Source organism: Mycteria americana, chromosome 20 (assembly GCF_035582795.1).
Source record: "Mycteria americana isolate JAX WOST 10 ecotype Jacksonville Zoo and Gardens chromosome 20, USCA_MyAme_1.0, whole genome shotgun sequence".
Taxonomy (NCBI): Eukaryota; Metazoa; Chordata; class Aves; order Ciconiiformes; family Ciconiidae; genus Mycteria; species Mycteria americana.
The window spans coordinates 5,679,683-5,698,436 of NC_134384.1; the positions used below are offsets into that span (position 1 = coordinate 5,679,683).

Sequence of the window (18,754 nt, forward strand, 5' to 3'; positions counted from 1 at the left end):
GGCTTGGAAAAACTCAAGTGCCATAACCCAGCACAGGAGATCTTTACCTAACTTTGGTACAAGACAGGCTGGCATGGGATCCCTGCCAGGGTAATTATCTGGCATGCCCACGGGGCGTTGCCATATCTCACCACAGCAGTCGGCAGGGCAAGTCGCTGGAAGCCAGTTCAGATAAAGCCCCCCAAGCTACAGCTGTACTGTCCAGCCAAAGGGCTGAGATACTCCTGAGCAGAGGCCCAAGCAAAGTGAAGACTATCAGCACTGTCTGTAGAAACAATGGAGTTCTCTGAATCAAGCAAGTTATTTAATTCACATTAAGATACAGACAATAACAAAGCAAAACAAACATAAGGCCTACCTTTTAGAGTGCAGCCGCATTAGTAAACTCTGCAAGTAATACTGAAGTAATCCGAAACCAAAATAAACAGCAGAGTTTTATTTAGCACAATTGCAGCTCTTCAGGAAAACACATCTTGATTTATTTTTAGGGAGGCAAGAGCGGGGGCTAAAATTTCAGCTAGGTAAAGCCAACCATTAGCACTCTGTCAATTTATGTCAGCAAAGAACTTGATACCTTATTTTCAAGAACTGAAAAACATCTTGCTCAAGACTTCAAAATAACTCAGGTTTACAATGGTACATTGGCAAGACACCTCTTGCGTTGTTTACATGTCTGGATAAATATTTTACATGTCAAGCATAGTTATAACACTTTCTAAGAATATTCCATTACATTCTTTCTTATGTGACTAATAAGTCTTTCACAGAAATATTTGGCTAGTGTCATGTTTCAGCAAAGTTAGCCAGGAACTGTAGCCATATTTTATGGAAGTTTAAAACAGGGAAAATACCACAAAGAAAAATACAAAATTGAAAAGCAGAGACGATGCCTATTTCAACACCCATAATGAGGTGTGCGTGCAGAGGAAAGGTGCCCATTTGGGCACTGAATAAGGTCACTCTTGAAAGTGGAAAGTTCTAAAATTGAAATGTATTCCAGAACAGTCCACTCCAGCTCATTTTTAATTTGACAAGCAAGCAACCCATCAATATTCTAGCCAAAATTGCAGCTGGCTTTGTGAGTGTTTATCTCAAAGACAGCAAGCAAAAGAAATGCTAGGATTTTTAAAAATGTATTTATTTCAAGGAAATAGTCTTCAAAGTCTGTCCTTGTGAGGAATAGTCAATCCTCTGCTGAATAATCCAAGAGATTCACAAATAAATTAGCATATTTCAGTAGTAGAGTTTATGCATGATTTTAATAAATCCTTAACAAGAAGGTAGGTCTTACTGCGAAGCCTGCTAATTAAAGGGTCTATTAATGTACAAAGAAGCTTGCTCTAACCCTAGGACTTCAACTCAGTCCCGATCAGATGTGACCAAAACCATAACATTTTAGAGCTCTTAACGTGGACTGCGTGAAATGAGTTTGCTATTTTCAATCTGGCTGTCAACTAGACAAGACACTTCCAAGAAACCACCATCACTAAGTGAACCTCTTGGTGGTAAACCCAGACCTAAACTCACATGGACAGAAGTCTCAGCACACTCAACACCAGCGGGTGAATGCTTCTTCCAGCCCCATCTGCGGGACACCGCTGGGGCAGCACGAGGATGCTGGTATGCTCATTGTCAGGGCTCCAGCTGCTCTGGGGATAAGTAAAGCCTTTAAGTCTCACGGCTGTCAATCTGGCTGGCCCGAGTTCACAGGAGGTTTTGTTTTGAATTGTTATTTTTAATTCAGCTGTGACAGTCTGCTAATTAAAGATAGCACTAAGTGTCTACAACACACAGGGTGAGAGACTGGAGAAGAGTCTATTTTCTGCATTAATAATAGTTTCGTGTCTCAGAAATGCAGTAATTCCACTCTACAAAGGGTGAAATGGCATTTCCCATAGTTGCCCACAACACCTTCAAAATGGTCTAGGAACGACTTAACAGCACAAAGTGAAGACAGATACAGATGCCACAGCCATGGCATATTAACCAATTTTCTAAAAACAACTGAGAGTTTCAAAAACAGCTTTTAAAAGGAGAGGCTCACCCCATGATCTTGGCAAAGAACATTTTGTAATAGGGACATTTGACAGACAGGGTACCGTTTAAATACAGCACAGACCTAATGCACTAAGCTCTCAACAGCTTTATAATTACCGGTAAACAGAAATCCAGTTTCCCCCTTGCTCATCCAACACTAGGTAACAGACGTAATTAGACTGGTTTCACTTTAGTATCTTGCACAGCACAGTCAAAATTACCCATCTCAAAACCAGCTGTTTATCACTGCTCCTCAAGTCTGACAGCAAAACTGCACGTAAACGCATTTCCTCGCTATCAAATACGTTCATTTAGGTCTTTCTGAGAGCGCCACATCATACAGCCCTGCAAGGGGACTACCAACTCCAGCAGGCTGGGAGCGGTGATGCAGAGCTGAGTCACAGCAACGTTTTCATGCTGCTCAACAGCGGCTGGAACAGCACGTCTGACCACAGCCTCATCCGTACATTTGAAAATGGACAGGTTGCTGCAGGAAGGGGGGCAGACACATGCTCAGGCCCTGTTACAGGGTCTGAAACAGGGGACTAATTCTGGGAGGTGATAATGAGAAAGCCTCCTCTCCCACCTGCTGCTCACACATGCTCAAGAAATGCGCATCATCGATATCTTTCTCCATTAGCGCAGCATCCAAATCAATGGCTTTCGATCATACTCAAAAAGAAGGTTTTAAATTGCTGTGCAGTACAGCTTCATCCAGAGATAAGCAGCATTAAGCATAAAAGGTAAAACCTGTCTAGTTCAAAATGACTCAAACATTAGCTAATTTACACACCATAAGAGTGTGGATCTCATAGAAACTGTGGAGGTTAGCAAAAACTTGAGGTTTTGAGGTGCTTTATATTAAAATGAAACCATTTCATAAATATACCTGATTTGAAGATCACCAAGTAATCTTATGATTTTTCATATTTGCAAGCAAAAAGAACAAAGTAGATCCTATAGAAAACAGCCTGTAGAAGAAAAAAAGATTGTGCTCCACAGATTTAACAAATCAAATTGTAACAGCAAATCAGCACTTCCTGAAATTTAAACAATCTCTATTTCTTTTCTGTTCCTTAGTTGGCCTCCTGAACAAAGTTACAAGAAATAAGGCAAACTTTTTGAAAACCTCCAAAGACTCCTTTCCCAACACACGCAGTAAAGTCTTTTTCTAAAAACCGTATTTGTACGAAAGGCCTTTGCTATCGTAGACTTCCATCTCCTGAGCCTGTATCAGTCACTAACACCTGACGAAGGGCAGTCTTCTCAAAAAGCATTAGACTACAAGGAGGTTTGCAAGTACCTGCCAGAACATTTATGTCAATGGATTAGGGAACTCATTCATAACTACCAACTGCTACAGCAGATAACATTCCAGGCAGATGTAACCTCTTCCGTGGCTAGAGATTATGCAACACCATGGTTTTTAATCCACTCACCCAGAGGAAGAAGAAATTAGCTAGCTTTCACATAGGTTAAAGCTTCCTTATTCTGTTTTTCTCCATTACTTGTTCCAGTTATGCTGAACTAGCAGGTGATATTAACTGCACATGAACTGGAAGACTTGTAAAATCCACCCAGCTGATTTCCAGTCCTACTAGAAACTCTGGTGCTGCAGCCACTGCACCACTGCGGCTGCAGTTTCTCTCTTCCTGCCTCTTCCCTACTCACCTCCTTAGTGAACCTTTCACTTTGGTTTCTCCAAGTAATCAGAACACCCTGAGTGAGAACTGCAATCATTCAAGTGATAAAACAGATACCACTTACAGAAAAATAATCTCAAGGATTATTAAACGAGAAAATCGCTGAAGTTGGGGTACGTGCTTAATCAAGACAGTTAAGAGGACATCCTACAGCGTCATGTGGACTCACAGATTAATTTCAGGAAACGTCACCAGCTGTTGCCCCAGCGGAGTGAGCCACGGGGCTGGGCTCCAAGAGACCCAGCTACACTTTCTAGAACCAGAATTATATTTATTGAGGAAACCCTTCTTTTATTAAATATGGCCGCACTATTTTTGCATGCCTAATCTGTTTTTCAAAGCTTCGTTGCCAAAACTTTACATACAAGAAGCATTATCTGGCAGCAGCGATCACTGATTATTATACACCGTTTCTTATTGCTGTCACAAGAGCAGGCTGTCAGTGAACTTGCACATTCTCACACTGCTCCGTTGTGACGAGCATTAGGCACAAGGTTCAGTTCTGCTACTTTTATGGCTGCCAAGCTCTACTTCCTTCTGAAAACTCAATGGACTAAACTACTACATCCCAACACATGGGTCAGGGACGTAGCACTATTCGATGAGAGCTAGTTGGTAGTTGCATTCATTTCCCCGTTCTTGTAATACACACTTTTGCCGCTGAAAGTATGACTAACAAATTTTAATCCATATTATTTCTCCACAAATTGCAAGGGCAGACCTGATACACACACAGCTGTGCTCTCATTTATCTCTTTATTTGATTTCCCTCACCTCTTTTTTTTTTTTTTTTTTTTCCTTCTTTTGGCTATTTCAGTATTGGATCCCAGGCAGTTTTTTATTCCCAGAGTAAAATGCTGACTAGTTCTCTAGTCGCTCTGACAGTGGGATACATATGACCTGTTCCAATTTATGGTTCATGAGGCTATTACTATATTTGCATGTTCAGTAGCAAAACCAATGCAATGACTGAGCATTCCCACACCCAGGAGCAATCAGTGGATTAATGTAATTTTTAATAGCTGCACATAACACATTTGAGGTTGTTCTGAGAGCAAAAGCCAGGGGAAAAAACAAATCCCTTCACTGCTGACAAAATTACTGAATGTTGAACTTCAGCCACTACAGCCCATGGTCAATGCCTCTTCTAAGACTAACAGCCATTGATTTTACTTCTCAATTTCAGGCCTGCGCTCATGGAACAGCTGCCCTTCGAAAGTCCTAGTCCTCTTTTGTGCTCTGTCAAGCAGAGCCAAAAAATACACAGGCCAGCATACAGCGTGCTCAGGTCAGAGGACCCATCACAACCGCAAATTAGAACTTGAACAAGAGACAGGAGGAGAAACGGCCATGAAAGCTGATGAAATGAGACATAGGGAAGGCAAGTCCCAGGACTTCAGTTACTTACAGCATCTGTAATTATTTCTCTGTAATAGACTCCTGGAACACACCCATGTGAAAGCCCACTTTGCTCTGCCTTTGTGGTTCTACTATGTTACAACCCAGCCTAGTTTGGTCACCAGCCTGCTCCAAAGGAATTCCAGTCATCAGTTCCATGGGTATGGGCTAACAAGGTCTTGATAAAAAAAGTCTCTCCCCTCTACTTCCAGACCTGAGACCGAAGGACACATTCCTCAACTCTGGCCTCCTGTTATAACCCCCTTCTCTGGAAAGCTGGACATCCTTTGACCCTCAAAGCCACTGCGCCTTGGCCTCTCCTCCCACCATGCACAGACACATCCCTGGGCTCCATCTTAGCTATGAGCTGCCCGAGCCTCTCTGGGGAACATGTGGTAGCAAAATCAGGATGTCAGGCTCCGCAGTAGAGATCAGCCACTAGCCATTCTCATCTCAGAAAACTGCAGTTTTGATATTCACGCTGCTAATCTGCCTTCCTCCATGCTGCTGGCTGGATGGAGTCCGTCCTTTAGGTCCTCCTCACACAGCAGTGGTTGCCTTCCTTTTCCCCAGGATAAAGCAAGGCTGCAAGGGACATGCTTAAGCACTCCCTATTTACCCTGGAGCACAGGGGGTTGGATTCATCTCACCTGAGCTGCCTAGATTACAAGTCCCAGCTTCTCTATACAGACAGTGGTAAGAAACAAGCACTGGAAAGCAATTCAGCTCCTCAGAATGCAGACGAGATCAGTCTGGGCTATGGGACAGAAGAAGAAATTTGGGAATTTTTCAGAACTGGGAGGCTTTTCAGTAGACAACAATTCATGTGGCAAGGCTGTCCAAAAGCCAGGGACCCCAAATTATACTAACCTTGGCAAAAGATGGTCCACAAGCTCTAGCCGACTGTCATGTTGGAATCAGAGGGGATGTTGGGATCAGAAACCTGAAATCAGAGAGGTTTACATCAGCAGTCTGGCCAAGTCCCCCCAGAAAACAGATACCGCAGTCATACCGCTTCTACAGAACATGTTAATTTTACCAAATTGGTAATTTCTGAACTCATCATTAGCTCTGGTTATGCTATTTATGAATAAAGTGGAAGAAAAAATGGTGGTGGCTCCCCATCCCTTTACATTTCCCCACAGAAAAGTACTTATGCTGCTTGTCTGGACAGGGGTTATATTAGCCAGTAATGAACTGATCCTCTAGCTAGATTTACTTTCTGTTAAGCAATTCATTTAAAAATCAGGAGATCCTTTAGACAGCTGAAGTGGCCTTTATCAGCAGGCACCAATTCAGCATTTTTCCTGTAAAGAAAGAGCTCATTATCCACACACTCCTCTGGGATCCCTAACCAGAGTGCAGCAGTCCCAGAGTCTGTTCCCAAGCTAAAGTTTGAGGGAGGCTCACTTTGAATTTATTAAACAGGAATTTACATTCTAGGAGGAAGAAGAGTTTCTGACACCAGCTTTGGCAAGAACATGTAACTACGAGAGACTGCACAGGTACGTACTATTTCAGGTAACTCTGCAAGTCTCCTTTCACAAGTTATTTGGCTGCTGAGTCGGCCGATCATCATGCAGTGACTTTCATAACAGGGCTGCAACTTTATGATGCAATTATTAATACAGTACCACTACTACCTACTGCTTTATGATCACAGCTTTTGGTAAAAGGGGACAAAGGTGGTGTTAATTTCTATACGGCACTGAAGTCTTACAGCAAATTCATTACAAAGGGTGAAGTATTATTTACCTTTCTCTACACCCAAATTTTCTACTTATGGGTTTTCACGTATTTAAAGTGGAGTTAACAGCATTACTTTTAAACAATATTATATATTGCTTCCTTTGACTACACTGCTACAGTATGAACTAAACACTTGGCTGCCTGTCACGGGCACATGGAATGAGTTCAAGATGAGGTCAAATGACAAACACATCCTAGCGTGCCCCAAACTTTGTGCTGAAAGCATCAAGTAATAAAACCAGATGCGACTCTTACTTCTCATGACCTGTAAAGACAGACTGAATGGCCACACAAAAAAATGTTACAATATCCTGAACAGAAAACTCAAAGCAGGTGGTTATGAAACCTCTTGGATTCAGAGAAGGCAAGACTGAACATGCCAAGACATGAAGGCACCTCAAAAAGACTGAGGTTAAAATCAGATTTATGATCAAATCAGCTAAAGTAAGAGAGTTTCTGAATTCTGATGGTTAAAAATACTTTGGGGAAGGAAACTAAAGATTACTGCTGTGTATAGCTCAGGTAAGGCTACCTCTGGAGCACAGAAAAAATAAAGTGTAACATCGAGTAATTTTATACTGGACACATCCAACAAACCTAGCCATTCATGTGGATCTTAGATGATACACTTCCGTTAGCACAATTATGACCAGTGATGAGGCTTGCTATTTTTGAGGCTCTGGAATTACTATCTTACCTTCCACTCAAGGAACTGTCACAAAACCTTTCCAGAAAAAAAACAACCCCAACAAAACCCAAAAAACCCCAGCCACTTTCTCTGCCTGTAGGTACATGCAATCTACATCAAACAGCTCAAATGTCTTTGCCAAAACTTGTTTCTCACCACTGTTGAGAAGTTTATAAATAACCATTTTGACTCTTTCGACTACAACTTCTTCCAGGTAGACACCTGCAGCTTGACTGGGCCCACTGAAGTCCACTCAACTTTACACAGAATAACTACAAAATAGTTTTATCTTTTGGGAGCTTTCTATGTGATTAAATCCTACCAGAAAGATCACTCTTTAAGCCCAAATCAAACAGAAAACTCATCCCCTTCAACACTAGCAGCAAAAGACAGTACTGAAAAAGATCAAAAAGCATTTCATGTGCTGCAAATAAGTCTATCTTGAAACAAACACCAATTTAGCTAACTCAGCACCCACCTATTTCCATGAAAGCATAACTTACTTCAACCTGTTCTTAATTGCTTTCAGATAAGCTGAAATAAGTCTCCTGCACAGGTTTCACTTAGGATTAGTCTACTAAACTGCTCCATTTCAATCATAAGATCAGACCATAGAAGATCCACTAACGTGGATGTTATCATAGAAAATAAAGACAATTAGGCCAGTATAAGTAATTGTTGTACGAGCTGCTTTGCAAAAGAGCGCTTTTTTTGTGACATAAGTACACACAGGTTGCAAACAGTATCAGTCTATTTATTTTAGTAAAAGGTAACTGTTTCCCTAAATAAAATTGCTCCACAGTAATAAAGGCACGTGTAAATCCAGTCTGAAGAATAATAACTAACAACTCTTTACAAAAAGCTTTGCTTACAGACTAACCCGCAGTTTTTGAGCCTAATAATTCACTGGTTTGATGCTTACATCACTGAAAATGCTTCTATGAACCAAGGCAGAAGTATTTCTAACCCTTAAATCCAGGTGACTGTCAGCACTGCAGTCTCACAGTTCGGGCACTGAGGTAAACAAGGACACACCTCAAAAGGGAGAGCTGTGCCTTTCTGTTGATTCCCCAGACGCAACCTCCTTCCGATTAACAGTTTGTGATTGCTACTAATGCCAGCAGGAAGGATTGCGACTTTGTGGTGAGGATAAGGCAGGCACAGGGAGCACAGGTGAATTTTCTGCCTTAAAGCCATAACCTACTGCTACAACAGGATTTGGGTTTGCAGCAAGCCTGGCAACAAACACTCTCCCTACAGAGGTGTGTTCTCAGCCTCCCAGGTTTATGCCCAAGATTGTTAGCATTATTATTACCCCTTCCTTGAAAAGCCTAAGGTCACTGAGAAGGCAGTACAGAGAGAGCAGGATCAGAGACGGGGAAAATCACAACACAAAAAGGTGCCTACGAGCAGAGGCAGACTGAGGTCTCACCTACTGCATCCGTCTAGGGGAAAACCCCTTAGAAACTCCTCCTCCCTTTCAAAGCACAGTGGGATCAGAAAGGAGGGAGGAAAGGGAAGGTAGACTCAAGCCTAAAAACATGCTTAAGAATAATAATGCACCAGCCTACAACCCCAGAACACGCGTAGGAGGGTAATGTGACTGACGAGCACCCTGAGAGTAGGGTGTTTCCTGCTCCAGGGATGGTGGTCACAAGTAGCAGTCTCACCAAAGGGCACTGGGCACAGTCCAGGCCCCGAGGCCTCCTACGCAGTACAGGGGAAAGGGGTAATGTGTCAAAGATGCAGGGATGCAGCACTGTCTCAAGGGATAACAGTTCCAGCCCCCTGCCAAACACAGACAAGACTCTCCTATAGAGGCCCCAAAGGCCCCTTCTCCAAGTAAACATGAGGCAGGGGGAGGCATCCCCAGCCCCACCGATGGCCCTCCATCAGTGCACACAGTCCCCAAACGCCCACAGAGGAAGGGGAGCCCCCCTCAGCCCCACAGGCCCCTCCAAAGCCCATAGAGAACAATAAGAGTCCACTATGACCCCACAGACATCCTCATCAAAGCCCGCAGGGGACAGGGAAGGCCTCCCCCGACCCCAGAGTGCCCCCCTGCCGCTGAGCACACAGCGTACAACAGGCGCCCCCAGGCCCATAAGTCGCCCTCAAAGCACAGAGAGGGCCGGGAAGGCCCCTAGAGCCCCCCGCAAGCCTCACAGAGGGGCGGAAAGGGCCCCCACAGCCCCCCCCAAGCCCCACCGAGGGCCGGGAAGGCCCCACAGGTCATCCCAGACCCCACGCAGGGCGAGGAAAAGGCCCCGGCCCCCCCCCCGCCTTTAGGCCTCACTCACCGCGTCCCCACCGAGGCCGCTCCCTCAGGCGGGCGGAGGGCGGGGTCCCGCCGTTAAGCCCCGCCCCGTCCCCGCCGCTATCCGATTGGCCCCGCGCGCAGAGCCGGCTGGCCAATGGGGACCGAGAGAGCGGGAGGGGCGGGACGTACCGGTGCGCGCGTATCCCGGTGCGCGCGCGTGCCGGTGTGCGTTCCCCGGTGCCCGTCCCCCGGTGCCCAGGGGCCGGTGCCTGCCCTCCTCCCTGCCCTCCCCTCTACGTCCGCTTGTGTGCAGCCTCCCCGGGCCCCCCCGCGCCTCCCGGCCCCGCTCGCAGCCCCGCCGGCCCGGCCGTGCCCGGTGGAGAAAAAGGGATAAAAGCAAATATCCGAGCTGCCCTCCCCACGGTGTGTCCCGGGACCCCACCCCTCCTCCGGCACCGCCTCCGTGGCCCTGCTCGGGGGAGGAGAACAGGACCCCCGGGAGGACAGGGATCCCCGGGGGCACAGGGACCCCCGGGCCGGCTGGGGACACCGGCGCTGTCCCGATCCCGGCAGTGGGCGGGATCCCCCGGGCGGAGGCGGTGCCCGTCCCTGGGGATCGCGGGACCACGGCCCCGGGGGAGGGCACGACGGGACACGATCCCGGGCGCTGCCCGCCGCCGCTCTCCTGCCCCCCGGGGCTCCGGCTCGTTTCGATTTCGTTTCCCGGAAGGATCGCGCCGAAGCCGCAGCGGCCTCAGGGACCGGACCCGCCCGCGCCGGGCACCGGGGCAGCGCCGAGCTCCGGGTCGCACCGCTGCGGGGAGCGGCCACCCACCGCCGGCGGGGATGCAGGTAAGAGCCGCCCGCCCCCAGCCCGGTCCCGTCCCCCCGGTTTCCCCCCCTCACTTAGGGGCTGGAAGTTGATGCCCCGCGGGGGTGACCCCCCCCCCATCCACCTCCAAACGGCCTCACGGAGCCCGGAGCAGCCGGGGGGCTCCGTCCCCCCCATTCGGGACTGAGCCGACAGCTGCTCTCGCACATCTGGGGTTTTCTTTTCACCCCCCTTTCCCGCTTCCCCACTCGAACCCCGCCAAGGACAATATTTCCTCTTGAAGCAAGGAAATGCCGTCTCAGAACCATGTGAAGGAGCTAAGGAGGAAAAAAAGCAAGAACATAAAATCGGTACAAAGTAATAAAAATTAAGAATGCGTCTCTTATGCCCTAGAAATCTTTAGGAGCAAGAAAAATATCACACATTTGGTCTGGTTTTACTGTAAATCTCATTGTAAGAGTCACAACTGATGGGAGAAAACTGAAATACCTTTTTAGAGGAGTTCTAGACAAAATACACTGCTAATTTCTTTCACTTTTATTTTTCCCATAGCTTATTGCTTAGAATGAATCCGAAAGAGTTTGCATTGCTATCAAGCCTGTTCAGAGTTTATACTGGAGTGTCTCTGGTTTCCTCATCCAGTATTAGGCAGCTGCTTGCTTTGCTAAAACCAACAACCCCGAGACAGCCAGCAATGATTCCAGAGCAGACAAATTGTTAACACTCATCCTTCTGGTGAGGAAAACCCCTCACCCATCACCAACCTGCTGCCTCTCTCCTGCTTTTACTCCCTTGGGATCACAGGGAAGCATTTTCCCCAGGAGGGATGCTGGGGTGCTTTGCTCCTGTTTCCCATACTCCCAATTTTGGGGACACCAGCTTTGCATTTAAGATGTGTCCAACCACCATCTGCTCTGTCAGTGCACACCGTGATTTTCTTCACCCCTGATTTTCAGGGGGGCTCAGCTCCTCTACCCCCACACACAGTCGAGGAGCGCTGGCTGCTCTAACCACCTCCAAAAACCTGCCGGAGGGGGTATTGAAGCGCCCAGAGTTGGCAACCGCTTCAGAAAATACTATTTGCAGGCAAAATTGTTAATTTTCCAGAGAATGGAGCTGAGAAATTGCTGGGATTCACGTTAATAGATTTTTAAGGGGAAACATTATCTGCTTGGCTGCCAGTAATATTTCAAGATCTAGATGGGGCTGAAGGCAAGAGCCGAGCTCCCTCTGGCTCACGTGCTCTGGGTGAGAGCCCAGAGGCAGAGCGGGGGCGATGCTGACCCCCCAGAGGGGCTGGGGCTGCCTCTCCTCCCAGCACTGACCATCTCACCCATCGGGTGCTGCTGGAGGGGCTCCTTAATGAGCAACCACGGGGGAGGAGTAATTCTTGAGAGGCTGGGACTTAATGGCAGGAGAGCAAGATGAGAGGACATCTCTCTAAACCGTGGCTATTTCCACTTACGCCCAAATGACCACTGGGGAAAAAGTTAGAGATCTCTTCATACAGTGTTTTTAAGGCAAAATCTAAGCATTATTGCCAGCTGCATTTTCACAGCTCTAAAGAATTGAAGTAGTGTCCTAAAACCCTGGGCATCCAATGAGCATCCGAGGATCCCGCTGGAAGCCAGCACGGGCACTTCAGGCTCTGCCAGTCTTGGCTTCATCTTCTGCTTCCCTGGAGCCATGGGGCAGTGGGGATGGATAACCCACATCCAGAGCCTGGATGAGGACAGGTACCCCGCTAAGGAAAAGAGCTGGAGAAAGAAGGGGGGATCTCTGGTGACTAACGCTGTCTTGGGCAACCAGAGATTCATCCTGGGGCTGGTAAAGGACCTAGAGCCAGTGTGGAAGAGCTGCAGGCAGCACGTCATGCTGCTATGAGAAACCAGTTAGAAAATATTTGAGTGGTGTATACTGTGGTGGAGGCATCTCCAAAGCAAAGGCAGGACCAGAGCTGGGAATTTTCTCCCACTGATGTGTTTGATCTCTTTTCCCCAGGGTAAAGTGGCAGTGATCTCTTCCAGCCCCGTTGTCAAAGCTTCGTTACCACCCCCATCCCAGGCCAGGCAAACACCCATCAGCGAGAGGGAGATCTTCAAGCTTCCCGGCAGGCTGAGTGAGTAGATGTTGAGCAAGTCAATGCTGCTTAAAAAAGGAGTTTCCACAGGGTGGGACATGGTGGGTACAGCTGTGGTGTCCCACCCAGGGACCATTCCCTGCTGTCAAGGGGGACAAGATGGACCAGTCATCAGGGTTCATTTTCTCTCTTTGGGGTGTTTTTCACCTGTGAGTGCTTAATATAGAGGGAAAGTCTGGTGATGGAGAAGACTAGTATCCCACCCTGCCCCTCAGCAGTTTTAAAGATGGAGACTGAGTTGTTTCAGAGGCTGCCCCTGGTTTCAGGAATTCAGCCCTCCCTGTGGAGCAAGGATGACGTGATCCACTGGCTAAGATGGGCTGAGAAAGAGTATTCCCTTCGGCAAACCGACGAAAGCAAGTTTGAAATGAACGGCAAAGCCCTGTGCATCCTCACCAAGGATGACTTCAGATACCGAGCTCCGAGCTCAGGTTAGACCGAGTGCAAGAGTGTTTCTGAGGACCATCCAAGTACAGCACAAGCTGTGGTCTGCTGAGAGGGGCTGGATGGGTCCCAGCAGACCAGGCTTTAGCTCTGGCCAGTTGAGTGCTGGAGACAAGGACACCCCTCTTCCTTCCTTTAGTCCATCTGGACTGCAAATGCTTTGGGATGGGGAATAACCATTTACTCTGTAGCACAGAAATCTAAGCCACAACATCAACTGAGAGAGACAATAATACAAGGTCATCTGAGCAGACTTTCCTTCCCTGCAGGTGATGTGCTATATGAAATACTCCAGTACATTAAAACTCAAAGAAGAGCTCTGGTGTGCAGCCCTTTGCTGAACTCGCCCTTCAGGGAAGCCAGGAGCACAGAGGAAGGTAGGATGGAGAATGGCAGCTGTCCATCAAGCAGAGCCTGCCCTCAGCTACAGTGGGTTGCACACATCTGGAGTTTGAAGCTCAGCCAGCTGAACCCATCCCACGCTACCTGAGCAAGGCAAGCAGGACAGTCCTGGAGATAGCAGCCAGGTCCAACGAAGTCCAGGTCATCAAGGAAGTTTGTAGTGATGAGGCAGGTCTGCTCAGAATCAGGCCTAGACAGCACCAGGTGGGTCCACGGTGACCAGGCAAGGCTACACTAGGAAGTCTGTCTACAGATTGAGATCTGGATCAGGGAGGATTAACAGCCAGGCAGAGGCACAGCCCTGGCTGGAGACTAGTTCTCCTGCAGCGTAGCTGGGAAAAGACTAAGGAGCCAGGGCTGAGCTTAAATAGAGCTTCTGGGCCAAGGGGTGGAGTGGGGAGAGGCCCCAGGTGAGGCTGGCCAGGGCCGGTGAGGCTTATTAGTGCCCTCGGGGTCCTAGGTAGGAGTTATGGTATGGATAGGCTGGCATCAGTGGCTGGCTTTGCATTGAGGTGGATCTGGGAGTGCTTTCCTGAGCGTTTCTGCTGGCTCAGGTGTAGGGTGACGAACATCTTAAGCCCCCACAACAATTGACAAGGGAGTGCCTGTACTCTGGCGCATTCTCCTATTCCAGCTTTTCTCCTGTAGCTGACGCTCACCTCACTTGGCATCTCCTCTACCCCCCCGGACCTTCCCCTGCTCCTGCCTTAGGAAAATCCCAGGCTTTCCTCAGCACCGGCCTCCCCTGGCTGGGCTGGTACTAGGCTGATAACCACCCTGGGCCGTGCCTCCCCACCTATTCCAGGGCTTTGGAAGGGCTCCTGGGACCTGCCATAATGCACCACAGGGGGTCTTTGGGGGTTTGATTTTTTTTCTTTTTTTTTTTGGCAGGGACAGACCGTAGTGCTGAGGCTGCCCCAGCTGCTGTTTCCCCCTGCCTGGGCTGTGCAGAACAGCCCGTGTCCTACAGCCACGCGGAGCCGCTGAACCTCTCCCATCACAGCTCGGAGGGCAGCTGCAGGGCAGATGCCATCTGCTCTTTTCCTACAACCCTGTCGGCCCCAGTGGATGGGAAAATTGCAGGTAAATATGAATTTACAGCCTGGTTCCCTGGGGAAATGAGATTGTGCTTTGTCCTGTCTGCCCATCTGTCTCTCTTCCATTTATTCCATGCATCAGTGTGTGCTTCCCTGCCTCAGTTTCCCCACCTGAAAAGCTGTAGTTCCTGCTAGCATTTTGAGATCTAGCAATAAAAGTGCTGTGCATGAGCTCTGGGCTCTTCTTATGTGTATTATCATTGCGACCATGTGCAATCCTGTTGCTGATCGACCCTCACTGGAGCATAGGTGCATTAGTGGGAGCTCTGTGACTATTTATTCTCCACCAATGCTCAGACTGCAGGTTGCTGTGGGATTACGTGTACCAGCTCCTCTCTGACAGCCGCTATGAGCCTTACATCAAGTGGGAAGACAAGGAAGCCAAGGTCTTCCGGGTCGTTAACCCAAACGGACTTGCCCAGCTCTGGGGGAACCACAAGGTAAATGCAGTTGAGATCAAATTTGTCATTCCTGGGCTTCTGCATGTTGCCTTCAAGATCTGTTCCCCAGAGCTGATGGCACAGGGACGGGGAAGGGTGAGATAGAGTGGGTGCAGGGCTACTGAGGGATGATTAAAGAGGGAGGCTTTCTCATCCCCTGGAAAGCAAACCATGATGGCTGTGGACCCAGAAGCAAGTCTGGGTTAGAGACCCACACTGCAGCTTGCAATGCCCAAGAGTCACCTTGAATGTCCCACATGTGGTCCTGCTGCAGACAGACCCAAACCAGGCGTTGGTGCTTGCTTTTACTCAACTCCCCCCAATTCTTTTCTCCTTCCAGAACCGGATGAACATGACGTACGAGAAGATGTCACGAGCACTCAGACATTACTACAAACTCAACATCATCAGAAAGGAGCCAGGGCAGAAGCTGCTGTTCAGGTGAGATGAAGCAGATCAGAGAAATGAGCTGCCCGGGACAGTGCAGATGGGGCACGGGAAGGTGGTGGGCCCCAGATGTTGGCAGCTGCTTCACCCAGCAAGATCCTTCCCTGCAAACCCAACACCCTGGTGGGTTTGTGTCCAAGCTCTGTCCTGTGCAAGCCTGGGCTCTGGGTCCCATCCGATGGACTTCCCAGGGCTGCGGGCCAGCAACCTGCCCTGGGGCCAGCATCCATCCGCTCTCCTGCATGGAGTCCATCTGTGCTGGAGGAAATGCCCCCGAGCCCACCCAAGCTGGACAGGTCTCTCCTGTTCCCCAGTGACACCAGGTCTGAAGTCCACCTCCACACAGAGGAAGGGGTGGAAATAAGCCAGGAGCCTCCTGTTTTCAGTGCTGGCTGCTTCCCTGGGACTAGTTTGGACTTAAAATGCCAGCTCTGGGCCGATGAGTGTTGAGCTTTGTCTCCCCAGGCTTGGTGCATCCTGGGTGGAAAGCTGGGATCCTCAGCAAAGCCCAGGGATGGCAGATGCCCTCTGGCAAGCTCCAGAGCTCAGCTGAGGAGGGCAAGGGCTCCAGCATTTACAGCATGGTTTGGGGCTGGGTTTGGACATGCCCTTAAAGCCATTAAAAAATATATTGCAGGTTTTTGAAGACTCCTGGGGAGATCGTCCATGAGAAATCCAGCAAACTGGAGCATCTGGAGAATGAGGACCATGAGGATTTGAAAGAAGACCTACTGGAGGTTTCACCATAGGAAATCTTTGAAGGTGGCACCTGCAGTGTGTCGCAGACAGACTTGTGCTCCACTGGGAAGCTCCGGCGTCTCTTGCATCTCCTGGACAGAAGGCCTCAGAGCTGGTCCTGGATTTCAAAACCTGCCCCGAGCCAAAGCTGTGACATCTCTGGGGCTTCATTAGCCAAAACACACCCAGAAACTGTCGCCCAGCCCCAAAAGCATGGGTGAACGTGTGGGCTGGTCTTCTGCTCGCTTCTCATCTGTCCTCTGGGAAGGAATGTGATGTTTTTGCTCTGTAAATTTTGATGCTTGTCTTTAAGGTTTAAACTTGCTGGTAAAGACTGCTCCGTTCTTACAGCAAGATGTGCTGAGCAGAGAGCACGGGAGCATGTGCTCCTGGTCAAGCATCTACCAAAGTGCTTTTGCAGAGAGCAGTGGCCCTAAGCGTGGACATGCTGCTCTGAATCCGAGCCATTTCCCCGATTCGGGAACGGACGTACGTTGCAGATACGCTGTAATCTCACTGTCTCCTGTGGGGTTGCTCCTGTGATTAAGGGTGGGAGTGTGCTGAAATATCTGCCTGGATCAGGCCTGGCTGGAGCTCCAGGCTGCACAGATGCCCTAAGCTGGGTCTCATTTTAACTCCTTTCGCTCCATGTAATGCTTTTTGTAATTAGCTGACTAAATAATGTGAAAAGAAACAAAGCCAGTAATGAATATGACCGCACTCGTCGTCAGACACGTGGTTATTTGCTTTGAGTCCGAAGCAGGAATACCTGCAACCCCAGGCAGTGTTAGTGACCTGGAACGAACAAGGTGTGTGTGGTTTTGTGTTTTTTTTTTTTTTTTTAAATCTGAAAATATCCACTAATATTTTCAGATTGCTTTTCATTGAGGAAATAAAATCCTGTGACTGTATAAGGCTGAAAATCCCACTTCTTGCTGGTTGAAGGTCTGAAACGCAGAAATCCAAGCCTTCCTCATTTAAAACCAGCTCCTGTGGGCACCCAGATCTTGTCCCCAACCTTGGCAGCCCCTAAACCCGAGTGCAACAGTCCGAGCTGCTCAGCAGCTGATGGGTGAAAGCCGTGCGAGCACGTGGCGTTTCGTGGCTACGTGGACAAGCACAGACAGAGGTCGTGAAGCAGCATCGTGTTTCACGGCTGATAGGAAAAGGGGAGTTCCTTCCAACCTCGGTTTTGCACCGCTGCAGAAATTATCCTGCTGCCTTGTATCTTTGCTCTGGACCCTTTCCCAAGCCCAAGCTGCTGTCTCAGAGGTGCATTGGCACCGCTTTTGGGGCAGCAATGCTGTGAATGGGTCTGGGAACTGTCAGCCTTGGGAAAAATTTTGGCAAGGGTTGGTGACTGAGGTTTCCACCAAAACTGGTTGTTGCCAAGCTGAAACTACAGCCCCTTTCGCTGTAACTGGTGTTGCTCCTCCAAAACTTCTTTACGCCCGTTAACTGGAGCCTGGAGATGCTGGTGGGCTATAGCCAGCAAGAGACGGTGGTGGGACACGTGGTGGCTGGTTGGCAAAATGCCAACAATACGACACCTCCGGAAACGTTGCCTAAGAAGTTTCACTTCCAGAAAAAAATCACCAGCTCATTGGCAAAGCGCACGTGCTTGACAAGTCAAGCGATGGAGGAGAAGGAAATGAGAAACTCTAGTGGGGTAAACGATCATAGTGTCGCAGCCTTTGGGAGGTCCTAGCTAGGCAGGGAGGCCAAAATCTCTGCTAGGAGAGGGGGCTGGAGGTTACCCAGCTGCAGCCTGGGAATGCACCATACCAGGGAGGTGCAGTGAAGCACCCAGAGCTCAACCTTCCTTCCACAAAGGGTGCTTTTGGTCCCAGAGAAGGCTAAAGCCAGATCTTTCTTGCGGTGAAATCTAGCGGAGTCAGTGTAAGTCCTGCCCAGCCTGAGGGACAGCTTTGGTGGGAAAGCAGACCTCCTTCCTTGGCAACCGTCCCATCCTGGCCCTGTGTCGCTCTTGGGATACGCACCCATGGGTGCATTTTTCCTGACCTTCTCCTAACAAGACACCCCCCTGCCTTTCTTGTCGTGCAAACAGCCCTGATGACTCCTGAGCATCCCATCACTTCTCCAGCCTGCGTGGTTTGTTCTGTTGGAGCAGGTGACGGTTGGTGACAGCTTGTGCTGTGCTCTCAGGGAGCGTGCGAGATGCCCTCTCTTCGCCTGTTTTTCCTGCAATGACTAAGGATCCTGTTGGACTTGGATTTCCTCTCCGGGTTGGGAAGCTGCCAAAAGCACTCAACCCTCCTTGTGCCATGCCGTGCCACCGCAGCTCAGGAGGGATCTTGGAGGGTGAAAATCAAGGGGCACCTTTGCAAGGATGGGCTGCAATGACGAGCTCTTTCCATG

At 48.8% G+C, this 18,754-nt stretch overlaps 2 protein-coding genes across 6 annotated transcripts in view; one reads left to right on the forward strand and one right to left on the reverse strand.

The window, feature by feature from the left end:
- KCTD20 (potassium channel tetramerization domain containing 20) overlaps window positions 1-9,923 on the reverse strand; it is a 30,466-nt gene extending 20,543 nt beyond the window's left edge. For 2 of the 5 annotated variants that reach the window (XM_075521865.1, XM_075521859.1), the window contains exon 1: window positions 359-393. In XM_075521865.1, the coding sequence (XP_075377980.1) occupies window positions 359-378 (20 nt within the window). In that variant the 5' untranslated portion in view covers window positions 379-393. Of the gene's footprint in view, window positions 1-358; window positions 394-2,926; window positions 3,009-6,008; window positions 6,082-9,875 lie in introns of those variants that run through there. The other 3 variants (XM_075521862.1, XM_075521861.1, XM_075521864.1) reach the window with 3 other exon arrangements.
- Window positions 9,924-12,671: 2,748 nt separating this feature from the next.
- Window positions 12,672-17,285, forward strand: ETV7 (ETS variant transcription factor 7). The gene is made up of 7 exons (XM_075521775.1): window positions 12,672-12,848; window positions 12,974-13,238; window positions 13,521-13,628; window positions 14,545-14,736; window positions 15,048-15,190; window positions 15,531-15,631; window positions 16,275-17,285. Exons 1-7 carry the CDS (start codon window positions 12,795-12,797, stop codon window positions 16,384-16,386), a joined length of 975 nt encoding a protein of 324 aa, XP_075377890.1. The 5' UTR covers window positions 12,672-12,794; the 3' UTR covers window positions 16,387-17,285.
- The last annotated feature ends 1,469 nt before the right edge of the window (window positions 17,286-18,754 follow it).

What these genes read in the sequence shown, in the direction of transcription:
- ETV7 (XM_075521775.1), top strand. Translation starts at nt 12,795, where the DNA reads ATGTTGAGCAAGTCAATGCTGCTTAAAAAAGGAGTTTCCACAGGGTGG. An exon ending in AGCTCTGGGGGAACCACAAG is followed by an intron (nt 15,191 to 15,530) that starts GTAAATGCAGTT and finishes TTCTCCTTCCAG; the next exon opens with AACCGGATGAACATGACGTA. An exon ending in GGGCAGAAGCTGCTGTTCAG is followed by an intron (nt 15,632 to 16,274) that starts GTGAGATGAAGC and finishes AATATATTGCAG; the next exon opens with GTTTTTGAAGACTCCTGGGG.